Source organism: Seriola aureovittata, chromosome 2, assembly GCF_021018895.1.
Source record: "Seriola aureovittata isolate HTS-2021-v1 ecotype China chromosome 2, ASM2101889v1, whole genome shotgun sequence".
Lineage (NCBI taxonomy): Eukaryota > Metazoa > Chordata > Actinopteri > Carangiformes > Carangidae > Seriola > Seriola aureovittata.
Genome location: NC_079365.1, coordinates 20,866,319 through 20,882,875, shown reverse-complemented (window position 1 = coordinate 20,882,875; position 16,557 = coordinate 20,866,319). Strand labels below are relative to the sequence as shown.

Here is a 16,557-nt window from a genome sequence, read left to right as displayed (position 1 = left end):
TAATGCTACTTCTCCATGTGCAGTACAGTACAGTGTCTACCTTCTTCAATATTAAGCCAGTTAGGCTTTCTAACCCTCATAGTCCTTGTACAACATGTTTTTGTGAAGCTGAGAGTCATACTGGTGTAAGATCGAGCCAGTACAACCTGTCCAAGGTTTTCATTCTGGCACATGTGCAGCTTACAGTGATAATGATGTCATACTTACCATCTCAAATTCTCACTAATTTGTTGAAACAATGAGTCCTTGATTTCAGGCACAGGCTGCCAAAAGCTGGCCTCTAATTTCTAGCTGGCTGAAATGACTGTCGCTAGCAGATTTACCTAGCTAGCTAATTGAGCGAATGTTAGCTCCATAAATTGGTTGAAAACACAGTCTGCACTTTTTAATGTTTCTAGCTGAATCGTTTTCAAACTTCAATCCTGTGAAAGGGTTTAAATATGCACTTGACGGCTATTTACATGATATTGGACTAAAAAAACGGAAGCTAAAGCTGCCACGTAGAATACATGTCAATAAAAAAACATCATAGGTTTTTAATTGCAGTGTAAAAGGTACAATCAGATATACACGGTTTGCTCATGTGTTGCTGGTTTTGAAAAGACTAAAAATGATCCTCCAAACTCTTTAAGTGTAAGAATATCGCTCTTGCTAGAGCTCCTTCCACACTGCTTCAGCATGTGAAGGAAAAAAGCTTGACGGACGTGTGTAGTTACAGTAAGATATGATTGGAGAGGGGTTTAGCTAAAGTTGAATGTCACACAATTATATTTGATATATACTTGTTTTTGACCCACATTTCTTTTCTTGTCATATACAATGTAAAGTTTGCTTAACCTATGCAGCAATACATAAGTGTTTGAAGCTTCTGGCACAGGAACAGATTGCTGAGAAGGATGGCAGTGGGGCTGTGACCTCAGAAAGCACTCAGTGTCCCACACAGTCTAAGGATTGACACTTCAGGGAGCTCTGAGATATTCACAGTACTCTCACTCCCGGCAGGATGCAGATTGCAGTACTGTATATTCCTGCTGTGTCACTGTAAACAGTCCCAGTCGGCTCACTTTGTCTGTGTGACATGACTGAGAAAGCGTTCAAGGAGATCAGTGCTGGCATACGCATGGATGCACATCAGTGATGAAGCAGGGGAAACTCGCACTTGTTTCTGATGTGTTTAAATTTCTGTTTGTGTGATACAATCAAACACCGACATAAAGAAAGTCGCGGTGACGTTATTTACAACCAGACTGCTTAACATAAGCTCTTGTGTTGTTTTTGTTTTCCAGTCTGCAGTTACATCTACAGGCAGGAGTGCGTGTGCATAGTTGGCAACAAGCGAGCAAAATATGTGGTTGCAAGGGCTTTGATTTTAGAAGAAATATTATGGTATGAATGTCCAGATTGACTGCTACAATGTGGTTGGTTTATAGGAAGAGGAATTTTGGGACATGACACTTATTCGCTTCCTGACAGTCAGATGAAAAGATTGAAAGCATGCTTAAAAAAACACGAAAACTTCAATTTGTTCTTTTACGGGAGGTTAATGCTGACCCCAGTAAAACGACTATATCAAGGCAAAAAGCCTCCTAAACCTTTCCGGCAATTTTACAGAAAGTATTTCAGATGCTTGTCTTGGCGTCTCATAGACAGAAAGTATCCCCAGATGAGCTATTCTACTGGGGGCAGTCCCACATGTGTGAGGCTGTGGGTTGCTGTCGATTTAGCATGTATTCATGCTAGAGGAGTTGCAGCAAACAACAGAGGGTTGAAAAGTGCTGGAATTTTCCTTGGTCAAGGTGCCCTTCAATATTGCACTAAAGCCCAAATGTTTCAGTGGCGCTGCTTTGTGGTAAACAGCAGAAGGCTGTGAGGAGGCAGGGTGGTGCTGGAGAGCAACATGAGCTCAGTCATATTTCCCTGGATAATTAAAGGTCAGGAAATCCCTGTTATGATAAGCACTGTATTGTAAACAAGTGCAGGGTTAATGATTTTGATAGTTTTAGCAGTGCAAATAGGACACATGACAGCCATTGTGTGGGTCGACTCCTGAATGTGAGACAGTATTGAAAACCAACATACCGAGAGAGAGAGAGAGAGAGAGAGAGAGAGAGAGGGGGCTTGGAGAGAGAAAACAGACACTCGAAAATGAGGTTCTCAGCTTACAATAGGATCTCTCCAGCCGCAGAATACAGATAGCGGTACACTAGGTGAGAAGAATGATTATTAAGCCGATCAAAGGGAGAGCGGCACTGCTAATTGCTCCCATAATGTTCTCAGCACTGTACTGCTGGATAAGACTTCTCCACAGGGATGGGCACATGGGCTCTCTCTCTCTCTCTCTCTCTCTCTCTCTCTCACTCTCACACATACACACACACACACACACACACACACACACACACACACACACACACACACACACACACACGCATACACACACACACACACACACACTTTCACAGCAGTTGATATGTAGCATTGACTGATCTGACTCCTCCTTGATCCTCCCCTGTAGAGCCCAGTTCATCCGTGATGAGCCGCAGCGATAAGGCGAAAATGTCTACCAGGAATTAAACTGGTGAAAGAGAGTTGGGAATGTAGACAAAGTCAAATCCATTGGCTGCACAACTGACACAGTTGATGAAATTTTGTTGAAAATTGAAGACTAATGGAGGGATGAAAAATAGCATTTCTGAAGGATTATTTTAAAGGTTTCAGTGCTGAAATTATTTGTTGATTTTGATAATCGATTTGTTGTTCAAGTAATTTGTTCAGCAACATTGCTTTTCTCTTTTTCACATCACTCAGTTCAATATGTGTATTGAACTCAACAGTCCACTATCTTTATATCTAGAACTAGTGGTCAGGCAGAGCAATGCATTTGGAGACGACACCTTGGGCTCTGGGAAGCAACATTATCTAATTTGTCTGCAGATCTTGTGTGACCAATCAGTTTAAAACAAATTTAAACTTGCTCAATAAAGCACAAAAATACGATTACGATAAGATTTTATCCACAGACCACAGGCTTTAATCTGCTTTATATCATTTTAAATTGAATATCTAGAAGTTGGTCTGTTGGTGAAGCTAAACAAAACATTTACAGAGATTTGCAGGAAACTGTGATGGATATTTTCCCCCAGTTGTCTGACATTTTATAGACTGAAAGACCACAGCAAGAAAAATCAACACACCATTTAAATACTGAAAATAATGATTGGTTGTAGTCCAATTTAGGTTTACTGCTCACTACCCTTCCTGGAACTACAGTCCTTGGTGAAAAGGGAAGTAAACCTACACGGAGCTAATGTGGGATGAGTGAGTGCTAAATAGCACCACTGACTATGATAGGCCATCACAGGTGATAACAAATCTGTCAGCGATTCAGTCTTAAATCATTTGCCATTGCAGGACACAGCTACACTTGAAGTTTAGCTCAGAAAAAGCTGGTCACAGTTTGTGAGGAATTAGGTGCTAGTTCTGTTCCACAAACCCATCTTTGTTCCTGATGAGATCCCAGGATCAAATTGCTCTTGTCTGGTTATTTATGTGACAAGATATGGACAGTTTTTCTGTTTGCTACATTTGTTGCAGTGTGACAATGAGGAATGTTTGTTGTATTTACCTTTTTAAATCCTTTGGGGTGTTGTGTTGGGCATCACTACAAAATATGACAGAAACAAGGCTGGTGAGACTGATTCTTGCAGGAACAAACGACAGAAAATAGAAGAAAATTATACCTGGAAGGGTGCATTTCATTTACGTCGACAAAGGGGACCATCATCGCGCCGTTTCCTGCGCCTTTAAATACCCTCCGGCTGTGATTCTGATTGTGAATTCAGAGAGAAATACCACTTTCCCCCTTCGCCATTTTTTAGCACCTCTATCACGATGACTGGCCATCACATGTCAGTGTGCTGCTGAAACGAGTGTGGGGACTGTGAAGCAGGTATTTAACTTTAAAATGGCAGGTTGGAGGCTAGAGTGTTTGATAGATGGATAGATAGATTTAAGACAAGATTAATAAAGGTCATAGAGCTCAAATACTGATAGTAAAATATGCACAATTAGGTGATGCCTGACTACTTCTACTTTTTATTTCAAATTAAATCTCAGGGGATTGTTTTCCATGCTCGACAAAAATCCCTAAATAACATAAAAGAACCTAAATTACCAACTCGTGTGACTTTTCCAACTTTGAAATTTCCAGCTGCTTTCATTTAAAGGATCATTAACCTTCTCCTCCGGAGAAATAAATAAAAATGTTTTTTTTCTCATGTTTTCTCACAAAGGAATGTAATCTTATTTGCATCCACAACACTTAAACTAATTTATTGTAGCTTTAGACCTCATGGGCCTTATTCATCCTTCAAATAACTCACATTTAGTCCCACGTTGCAAGAATATAAGAGTTCTGACTGAGAGGCTGTTTTCATTATTGTTAATCGGACAGTAATTTAAATTTGCTGGACAGTACAGTACATCACTGCTGAGCCGTGGAAGGATAAGTTTTTCCCCGAAGTGTGGCGGTCACAGTATTGAGTCCTACCTGGCAGCAGAGCGATGGATTAACAGAAAAATTTAGAGTGGTTGTGACAGCCAGAATCACCAGAGCCTCAACTGGGCCAAGCACCACAGAACTTTGCCAAAAGATGAAAGGGAGGCCAGCATGAAAGAAAACTACTGTTTGTCACCCAGAGAAAATTTCATTTCTTTCAAATATTTAAAATCAAAATATGAATGCTGTACACAGCAGCTCTGTGTTGATCTTAAAAATGGTGTACCCATTTGTCAGAAAGTAATCATGTGAAACTTAATCTGTTTGTTATAACCATTAACATTATTTAAATTCTTTATTTTATTCAGAATGCTATAAATTGCTCACCTTTAAGTTTGGCTCTCACTGTGCCCATTATAGACCACTGTGATGTGACAAAAAAACAGTGTCTGCTGCTGTCTCATGAAAACGTCCAGTCTACTTTAAAATCTAGAAAAAAGCTTTCACTTTTAAAGCGTTATGTCCCCACTCTATCCCACCTGAGTTGCTGCTCCACCCCCCATGTGCCTCAGATTTAAACTGCCCCTGTCAGCATGCAGCGGTCATATATTAAGGCTGTCAGGAAATTAATATCCCTTGTGATGAACACTCTCTTTCCTGCGTGTGTGATTGACAGGCATCACCCAGGAGATGATCAATGAGACACGAGCGTCAACGGAGAGGAGGATGCTGGGAGACATTCAGGAACTGCTGAGACAGGGAGAGGAGGTCAACCAGCAGGACTCTCAGGGAGCCACACTGGTAAGAGACTGTTCTCTCCGTGTGTTTGTGTTTGAACCAACTCAGAGTTGTGGGCAGCACACGAGCCCTCAGATTTAGGCTATATGGTGTCCCTGTGTAGAAAACTGCAGTTCAAACTAGGGCCACCTCCAGTAGCAACAACAGTAACATGCTGCTTACACAAAATTCTTCAGTATTAATAATCTTATAATGATGTCATATGAATTAATAAACCAGTACTTTACAACAGGACATACAAACTAGGTCTGACTTTCTTACCTCTGTGTTTGTATCTCTTTTACCATTTTCAAATGAATCATAATTAATGGGCTTGCATGAAATTTGATCTGAACTTAACACTTTCCTGCCACGATCGTTCTAACCAAGCAAAAGCCTAGCAGTGACAATATTACTTAACACTCGAGAAACAAGTCTCTGTGACTTCCTCAAACCAGAAAATTATGCCACTAAAAGCCTGTAAGCTGTTACAGGTGTGATGTCTGAGAAATTGTTGCAGAGACACATGTAACTCTTGTCAGATGATCAGGCTTCTTCACACAGTTAAAAAAAAGGAAATGGTGTGTAAATATTCAGAGGACCATCTTTATTATAGATTCACTTTTTAAAGATTAAGTGCTCTGCAACACTGGCTCATGAGGCTATAATACCTTCAAAGCTAATCAGGCATTTAGAAACTCATTATAATCTTCTTGAAGGCAAATCAGCTGTATGATTTTCAAATGCTCTGCAGATATAAACCTGATCTGTTCGTGAACACCGAATACACCTGCAGTCATAAAAAAACATGCTGTAGCGATAAATTAGAATAAACTTGTAATGATAAATATGTATGCCATAAGGAAAAATAATAATGCATTATATGAGAAGTGACCACCAATCATAAAAGCTAAATTTCACTGTGGAATGCATAAACCAATCCAAATTAGTGCTATCACAGCTGTTGAGTGAGACAGTCACAGCTATCTGAAATGAAACACAATCTCCCATGAGTCTAATAAATGAGCAAAAAGCTTGCAATTACAGAAAAACCGAAGTGTGTAGAGAAGAAATGATTAAATTTGAAACATAAGATAAAAGCTTCTAACATGGTGACTCATGAATTAACAAATATATATGAAAAAAAGAAGATACTGTATCTGAATTATAATGAGAAATACCCAGCAGAAGCCTAGCAGAAGTGAGCTGCATTCCGACCAAACAAATTCATGAAATACAGTTGCTGTAGGTTTACAGGTAAGTATGGGAAAAAAAACAGTTCTCAGAAACATTCTTATGGTTTAACATGGACTGTATGTTGTGCACACTGTTAAGGTACATAGCTGTTCATTTCTCTGCATTGGTTCAGCTAGCAGTACTACTACAATACATCTTTTTGCAGTGCTTTCTACTTAGACGATTCAGACTGACACTAGTCAGTCTGCACTGGTGCATACTGTTTCAGGGAAATAACCACAGCCTTGCCTTCCCCTGCTTACTTGGCAGAGAAGGGTGTTATGGCTGCAGCTCTGGGTACAAAATGGAGACAAAAACAAATGAATGTGCTACATACAAGTAAAAGTACGCAAGAGCCATTTAAGAGGTCCAACCTGATGTATTTCGAAGCAATTTAACACTTGAACCTCCCATCACTACACTCTTGGGGCCTTTCCATGGGCCTAGTCAGGGTCTAATACATGACTAATTGTCAAGCAAAGTTCTTAAATATTAATGCAGCCAGCATGTCCTGTTCTGTTTGAATTATGCTTTCATTTTTACATGTTGTGTCAAATATATTAGAGAGGACAGAAGTGTGCATGAAAATGAAAACAAAGACAGGGGCATTTACTGACTCACAGCCACATTCCTCTGTGTGGAAATAAGTAAGTTGTTTATTAATGGGGAGGTGCACCAAGTAAAGTAGTCACCAAGTTTGTTTCCTTCAGAAGTGCAGAGAGCATTGATGCATTAAGAAGTCAAGTAGGGCACAAAAAATCTTAAGCGTATAATTTCCTGAGCGGAGCGTAGAATGTCAGATGCCTTAATGAAGTCTTTATTATGTATCAGGGATTTAGCTACGCTGGGGAAACACAGTGACAGATCACTGGGTGAAAATAGCTAGGGGACATTACATGGTAGTAGCCCAAAATAACCCTGTTAAGCTTTAAAGTCTTACCACAGATTGTCTGATTGAGCTGCTTGTACCCCTGCTTTATGTGTCCTGTTAATCTTCATTCGAGCATGATGAAGCAAACTAGAGCATGCCTTATTAAAATCGCTGGCAAAGACAAGAGGAAGAGACCTGGAACTGGTCGGAAGTTATGTAAGGTTAATCTTTTGTTTTCCAGTGGAATGCATTTGTGTCCTTATTTTGATGCGCAGGAACAATGATTTCAATCTGCGTCAGTTGATCAAACTGAGAGGAGAAACAGTTTATTTTTGTAAAGTGAAAGTTTATTTTATTTTAATTGATGCAAACAAATGAAAAAAGAAAACACAAAACAAGAGGAAAGTGAAAGTAATCTTAAGCATATCAGTGTGACAAACTCTCACTATTAACAAATCTGTCAAAAATACACAAGGCACTCACCAAATGATCAAATTATGTCTAACACAAAGTAAAACCTGGAACATAAAAATAACATGTAACAGATCACCTTCCCCTACGTTAAAAAAAAAAAAAAAAAAAAATTGGTACAAAACCTAAGTCTGTTGTCCCAGTTCTTACATTAATTTCATTTTAATGAACATTTTTTGGCAAGGTTTTTGAAAATAAGCTTTAATAGTAAGCTTGTCAGGAAGAGTGCTTTGCATAATGCATTGAAAATTAAACAGGAAATGCAGCATAAAGCACTGAAAACACAAAAGCCATCCATCGTCATCCGTTATAAAACGTGTATATCATTACATACACGCTTGCGCACGCACACACACACACACACAGACAGACACGCACACACATATGATGGTCAGTTGCAAACGAATGCGATTATTATTATTTATTATTTATTCGTCCTCTATACTTTTCACAGCTGGATCCTAGCCCAGCATCCAGGCTGCCCCAAGTAAACTAAGGAGGTGCTTAGGGCCCCCGTGGCCACAAGGGGGCCCCCAAGAGTGATTGAAATGTCCCAGGAGATGTTTATAAGTGTGTGTGTGTGTGTGTTGTGTGTGTGTGTGTGTGTGTGTGTGTGTGTGTATATATATATATATATATATATACCAAAGGGTATAGAGAAATATTAACTATCCTTCTACTATTGCCAATTAACCTACTATACTATGACTTTTCATGCCTTACTATACTATGTCGTATTTATGACTTTTCATGCCTTACTATACAATGACTTTTAAGACTTACAATACTATGATTTCATGCCTTACTATACTATGACGTTTTCTGACTTTTTATGCCTTACTATACTATGATGTTTTATGCCTTACTATACTATGACGTTTTTATGACTTTTTATGCCTTACTACACTATGTCGTATTTATGACTTTTTATGCCTTACTATACTGACTTTTAAAACTTACTATACTATGACTTCATGCCTTACTATACTATGTAGTTTTTATGACTTTTTATGCCTCACTATACTATGACTTTTCATGCCTTACTATACTGTCATTTTTATGACTTTTTATGCCTTACTATACTATGACTTTTTATGCCTTACTATGCTATGTCGTTTTTATGACTTTTTATGCCTTACTATACTTTGTCGTTTTTGTGACTTTTTATGCCTTACTATACTTTGTCTTTTTTATGACTTTTCATGCCTTACCATACTGTCATTTTTATGACTTTTTAAGCCTTACTATACTATGACTTTTCATGCCTTACTATACTATGTCGTTTTCATGACTTTTTATGCCTTACTATACTTTGTCGTTTTTGTGACTTTTTATGCCTTACTATACTTTGTCTTTTTTATGACTTTTCATGCCTTACCATACTGTCATTTTTATGACTTTTTAAGCCTTACTATACTATGACTTTTCATGCCTTACTATACTATGTCGTTTTCATGACTTTTTATGCCTTACTATACTATGACTTTTAAGATTTACTATACTATGACTTCATGCCTAACTATACTATGATGTCTTTCTGACTTTTTATGCCTTACTATACTATGACGTTTTTATGACTTTTCATGCCCTACTATATTATGACTTTTTACGCCTTACTATACTATGTCGTTTTCTTACTTTTTATGCCTTACTATACTATGACTTTTCATGCCTTACTATACTATGACGTTTTTATGACTTTTCATGCCCTACTATATTATGACTTTTTATGCCTTACTATACTATGACGTTTTTATGACTTTTTATGCCTTACTATACTATGACTTTTCATGCCTTACTATACTATGTCGTTTTTATGACTTTTTATGCCTTACTATACTATGACTTTTCATGCCTTACTTTACTATGACGTTTTTATGACTTTTTATGCCTTACTATACTATGTCGTTTTTATGACTTTTTATGCCTTTCTATACTATGACTTTTCATGCTTTACTATACTATGACCTTTTTATGCCTTACTATATTATGTCGTTTTTATGATTTTTTATGCCTTACTGTACTATGACGTTTTTATGACTTTTTATGCCTTACTATACTATGACTTTTCATGCCTTACTATACTATGTCGTTTTTATGACTTTTTATGCCTTACTATACTATGACTTTTCATGCCTTACTTTACTATGACGTTTTTATGACTTTTTATGCCTTACTATACTATGTCGTTTTTATGACTTTTTATGCCTTTCTATACTATGACTTTTCATGCTTTACTATACTATGACCTTTTCATGCCTTACTATATTATGTCTTTTTAATGCCTTACTATACTATGACTTTTCATGCCTTACTATACTATGACGTTTTTATGACTTTTTATGCCTTACTATATTATGACTTTTTATGCCTTACTATACTATGTCGTTTTTTTTACTTTTTATGCCTTTTTATGCCTTACTATACTATGACTTTTCATGCCTTACTATACTATTTCATTTTTGAGTTTTTATGCCTTACTATACTGTCGTTTTTATGACTTTTTATGCTTTACTATACTATGTCGTTTTTATGGCTTTTTATGCCTTACTATACTATGACTTTTCATGCCTTACTATACTATGTCGTTTTTATGACTTTTTATGCCTTACTATACTATGACGTTTTCATGACTTTTCATGCCTTACTATACTATGACATTTCATGCCTTGCTATACTATGACTTTTCATGGCTTACTATACTATGACCTTTTTATGCCTTACTATACTATGTCGTTTTTATGACTTTTTATGCCTTACTATACTATGATTTTTTATGCCTTACTATACTATGTCGTTTTTATGACTTTTTATGCCTTACTATACTATGACGTTTTTCTGACTTTTTATGCCTTACTATACTATGACGTTTTATGCCTTACTCTACTATGTCGTTTTTCTGACTTTTCATGCCTTATTATACTATGTCATTTTAATGAATTTTTATGCCTTACTATACTATGTCGCTTTTATGACTTTTTATGCCTTGCTATACTTTGACTTTTCATGCCTTACTATACTATGTCGTGTTTATGACTTTTTATGCCTTAATGTACTATGACGTTTTCATGACTTTTCATGCCTTACTATACTATGACATTTTTATGACTTTTTATGCCTTACTATACTATGTCGTTTTTATGGCTTTTTATGCCTTACTGTACTATGACTTTTCATGCCTTACTATACTATGTCGTTTTTATGACTTTTTATGCCTTACTATACTATGACGTTTTCATGACTTTTCATGCCTTACTATACTATGTCGTTTTTATGACTTTTTATGCCTTACTATACTATGACGTTTTCATGACTTTTCATGCCTTACTATACTATGACATTTCATGCCTTACTATACTATGACTTCTCATGGCTTACTATACTATGACCTTTTTATGCCTTACTATACTATGTCGTTTTTATGACTTTTTATGCCTTACTATACTATGATTTTTTATGCCTTACTATACTATGTCGTTTTTAGGACTTTTTATGCCTTACTATACGATGACTTTTCATGCCTTGCTATACTATCTCGTTTTTATGACTTTTTATGCCTTACTATACTATGACGTTTTTCTGACTTTTTATGCCTTACTATACTATGACGTTTTATGCCTTACTCTACTATGTCGTTTTTGTGACTTTTCATGCCTTATTATACTATGTCATTTTAATGACTTTTCATGCCTTACTATACTCTGTCTTTTTTATGACTTTTTATGCCTTAATGTACTGACGTTTTCATGACTTTTCATGCCTTACTATACTATGACATTTTTATGACTTTTTATGCCTTACTATACTATGACTTTTTATGCCTTACTATACTATGACTTTTAAGACTTACTATACTATGACTTCATGCCTTACTATACTATGACGTCTTTCTGACTTTTTATGCCCTACTATACTATGACTCTTTTATGCCTTACTATACTATGACTTCTGATGCCTTACAATACTATGACCTTTTTATGCCTTACGATACTATGTCGTTTTTATGACTTTTTATGCCTTAATATAATATGACTTCTTTATACCTTACTATACTATGTCGTTTTTATGACTTTTTATGCCTTAGTATAACATGACTTTTTTATACCTTACTATACTATGACTTTTCATGCCTTACTATACTATGTCGTTTTTATGACTTTTTATGCCTTACTGTACTATGACGTTTTCATGACTTACTATGCTATGACATTTTTATGACTTTTTATGCCTTACTATACTATGTCGTTTTTATGACTTTTTATGCCTTACTATACTATGTCGTTTTTATGACTTTTTTATACCTTACTATACTATGTCATTTTTAAGACTTTTCATGCCTTACTATACTATGTCGTTTTTATGACTTTTTATGCCTTACTATACTATGACGTTTTTATGACTTTTTATGCCTTACTATACTATGACATTTCATGACTTGCTATACTATGACTTCTCATGGCTTACTATACTATGACCTTTTTATGCCTTACTATACTATGTCGTTTTTATGACTTTTTATGCCTTACTATACTATGATTTTTTATGCCTTACTATACTATGTCGTTTTTATGACTTTTTATGCCTTACTATACTATGACGTTTTTCTGACTTTTCATGCCTTACTATACTATGACGTTTTATGCCTTACTCTACTATGTCGTTTTTCTGACTTTTCATGCCTTATTATACTATGTCATTTTAATGAATTTTTATGCCTTACTATACTATGTCGCTTTTATGACTTTTTATGCCTTGCTATACTTTGACTTTTCATGCCTTACTATACTATGTCGTGTTTATGACTTTTTATGCCTTAATGTACTATGACGTTTTCATGACTTTTCATGCCTTACTATACTATGACATTTTTATGACTTTTTATGCCTTACTATACTATGTCGTTTTTATGGCTTTTTATGCCTTACTATACTATGACTTTTCATGCCTTACTATACTATGTCGTTTTTATGACTTTTTATGCCTTACTATACTATGACGTTTTCATGACCTTTCATGTCTTACTATACTATGACATTTCATGCCTTACTATACTATGACTTCTCATGGCTTACTATACTATGACCTTTTTATGCCTTACTATACTATGTCGTTTTTATGACTTTTTATGCCTTACTATACTTTGTCGTTTTTGTGACTTTTCATGCCTTACTATACTATGACATTTTTATGACTTTTTATGCCTTACTATACTATGTCGTTTTTATGGCTTTTTATGCCTTACTATACTATGACTTTTCATGCCTTACTATACTATGTCGTTTTTATGACTTTTTATGCCTTACTATACTATGACGTTTTCATGACTTTTCATGCCTTACTATACTATGACATTTCATGCCTTACTATACTATGACTTCTCATGGCTTACTATACTATGACCTTTTTATGCCTTACTATACTATGTCGTTTTTATGACTTTTTATGCCTTACTATACTATGATTTTTTATGCCTTACTATACTATGTCGTTTTTAGGACTTTTTATGCCTTACTATACGATGACTTTTCATGCCTTGCTATACTATCTCGTTTTTATGACTTTTTATGCCTTACTATACTATGACGTTTTTCTGACTTTTTATGCCTTACTATACTATGACGTTTTATGCCTTACTCTACTATGTCGTTTTTGTGACTTTTCATGCCTTATTATACTATGTCATTTTAATGACTTTTCATGCCTTACTATACTCTGTCTTTTTTATGACTTTTTAGGCCTTAATGTACTGACGTTTTCATGACTTTTCATGCCTTACTATACTATGACATTTTTATGACTTTTTATGCCTTACTATACTATGACTTTTTATGCCTTACTATACTATGACTTTTTATGCCTTACTATACTATGACTTTTAAGACTTACTATACTATGACTTCATGCCTTACTATACTATGACGTCTTTCTGACTTTTTATGCCCTACTATACTATGACTCTTTTATGCCTTACTATACTATGACTTCTGATGCCTTACAATACTATGACCTTTTTATGCCTTACGATACTATGTCGTTTTTATGACTTTTTATGCCTTAATATAATATGACTTCTTTATACCTTACTATACTATGTCGTTTTTATGACTTTTTATGCCTTAGTATAACATGACTTTTTTATACCTTACTATACTATGACTTTTCATGCCTTACTATACTATGTCGTTTTTATGACTTTTTATGCCTTACTGTACTATGACGTTTTCATGACTTACTATGCTATGACATTTTTATGACTTTTTATGCCTTACTATACTATGTCGTTTTTATGACTTTTTATGCCTTACTATACTATGTCGTTTTTATGACTTTTTTATACCTTACTATACTATGTCATTTTTAAGACTTTTTATGCCTTACTATACTATGACTTCATGCCTTACTATACTATGACGTCTTTCTGACTTTTTATGCATTACTATACTATGACTCTTTTATGCCTTACTATACTATGTCGTTTTTATGACTTTTTATGCCTTACTATACTATGACGTTTTCATGACTTACTATGCTATGACATTTTTATGACTTTTTATGCCTTACTATACTATGTCGTTTTTATGACTTTTTATGCCTTACTATACTATGTCGTTTTTATGACTTTTTATGCCTTACTATACTATGTCATTTTTAAGACTTTTTATGCCTTACTATACTATGACTTTTAATGACTTACTATACTATGTCGTTTTTATGACTTTTTATGACTTTTTATGCATTACTATACTATGACTCTTTTATGCCTTACTATACTATGTCGTTTTTATGACTTTTTATGACTTTTTTATACCTTACTATACTATGTCGTTTTTATGACTTACTATGCTATGACATTTTTATGACTTTTTATGCCTTACTATACTATGTCGTTTTTATACCTTACTATACTATGACTTTTTATGCCTACTATACTATGTCGTTTTTATGACTTTTTTATACCTTACTATACTATGACATTTTTATGACTTTTTATGCCTTACTATACTATGACTTTTTATGCCTTACTATACTATGACTTTTTATGCCTTACTATACTATGTCGTTTTTATGACTTTTTATGCCTTACTATACTATGACTTTTTATACCTTACTATACTATGACTCTTTTATGCCTTACTATACTATGACTTTTCATGCCTTACTATACTATGTCGTTTTTATGACTTTTTATGCCTTAATATAATATGACTTCTTTATACCTTACTATACTATGTCGTTTTTATGACTTTTAATGCCTTAATATAACATGACTTTTTTATACCTTACTATACTATGACTTTTCATGCCTTACTATACTATGTCGTTTTTATGACTTTTTATGCCTTACTGTACTATGACGTTTTCATGACTTACTATGCTATGACATTTGTATGACTTTTTATGCCTTACTATACTATGTCGTTTTTATGACTTTTTATGCCTTACGATACTATGTCGTTTTTATGACTTTTTTATACCTTACTATACTATGTCATTTTTAAGACTTTTTATGCCTTACTATACTATGACTTCATGCCTTACTATACTATGACGTCTTTCTGACTTTTTATGCCCTACTATACTATGACTCTTTTATGCCTTACTATACTATGACTTCTGATGCCTTACAATACTATGACCTTTTTATGCCTTACGATACTATGTCGTTTTTATGACTTTTTATGCCTTAATATAATATGACTTCTTTATACCTTACTATACTATGTCGTTTTTATGACTTTTTATGCCTTAGTATAACATGACTTTTTTATACCTTACTATACTATGACTTTTCATGCCTTACTATACTATGTCGTTTTTATGACTTTTTATGCCTTACTGTACTATGACGTTTTCATGACTTACTATGCTATGACATTTTTATGACTTTTTATGCCTTACTATACTATGTCGTTTTTATGACTTTTTATGCCTTACGATACTATGTCGTTTTTATGACTTTTTTATACCTTACTATACTATGTCATTTTTAAGACTTTTTATGCCTTACTATACTATGACTTCATGCCTTACTATACTATGACGTCTTTCTGACTTTTTATGCATTACTATACTATGACTCTTTTATGCCTTACTATACTATGTCGTTTTTATGACTTTTTATGCCTTACTATACTATGTCGTTTTCATGACTTACTATGCTATGACATTTTTATGACTTTTTATGCCTTACTATACTATGTCGTTTTTATGACTTTTTATGCCTTACTATACTATGTCGTTTTTATACCTTACTATACTATGTCATTTTTAAGACTTTTTATGCCTTACTATACTATGACTTTTAAGACTTACTATACTATGACTTCATGCCTTACTATACTATGACGTCTTTCTGACTTTTTATGCCCTACTATACTATGACTCTTTTATGCCTTACTATACTATGACGTCTGATGCCTTACAATACTATGACCTTTTTATGCCTTACGATACTATGTCGTTTTTATGACTTTTTATGCCTTAATATAATATGACTTCTTTATACCTTACTATACTATGTCGTTTTTATGACTTTTAATGCCTTAATATAACATGACTTTTTTATACCTTACTATACTATGACTTTTCATGCCTTACTATACTATGTCGTTTTTATGACTTTTTATGCCTTACTGTACTATGACGTTTTCATGACTTACTATGCTATGACATTTTTATGACTTTTTATGCCTTACTATACTAT

General features: G+C 34.5%; 1 protein-coding gene across 2 annotated transcripts in view; it reads left to right on the top strand.

Moving 5' to 3' along the window:
* The window catches only part of ppp1r16b (protein phosphatase 1, regulatory subunit 16B), a 103,848-nt gene that overhangs the window by 66,166 nt on the left and 21,125 nt on the right, over positions 1-16,557 (top strand). For both annotated transcript variants that reach the window (XM_056396175.1, XM_056396184.1), the window contains exon 6: positions 5,175-5,299. In XM_056396175.1, coding sequence (XP_056252150.1) covers positions 5,175-5,299 — 125 coding nt within the window. The remainder of the gene's footprint in view (positions 1-5,174; positions 5,300-16,557) is intronic.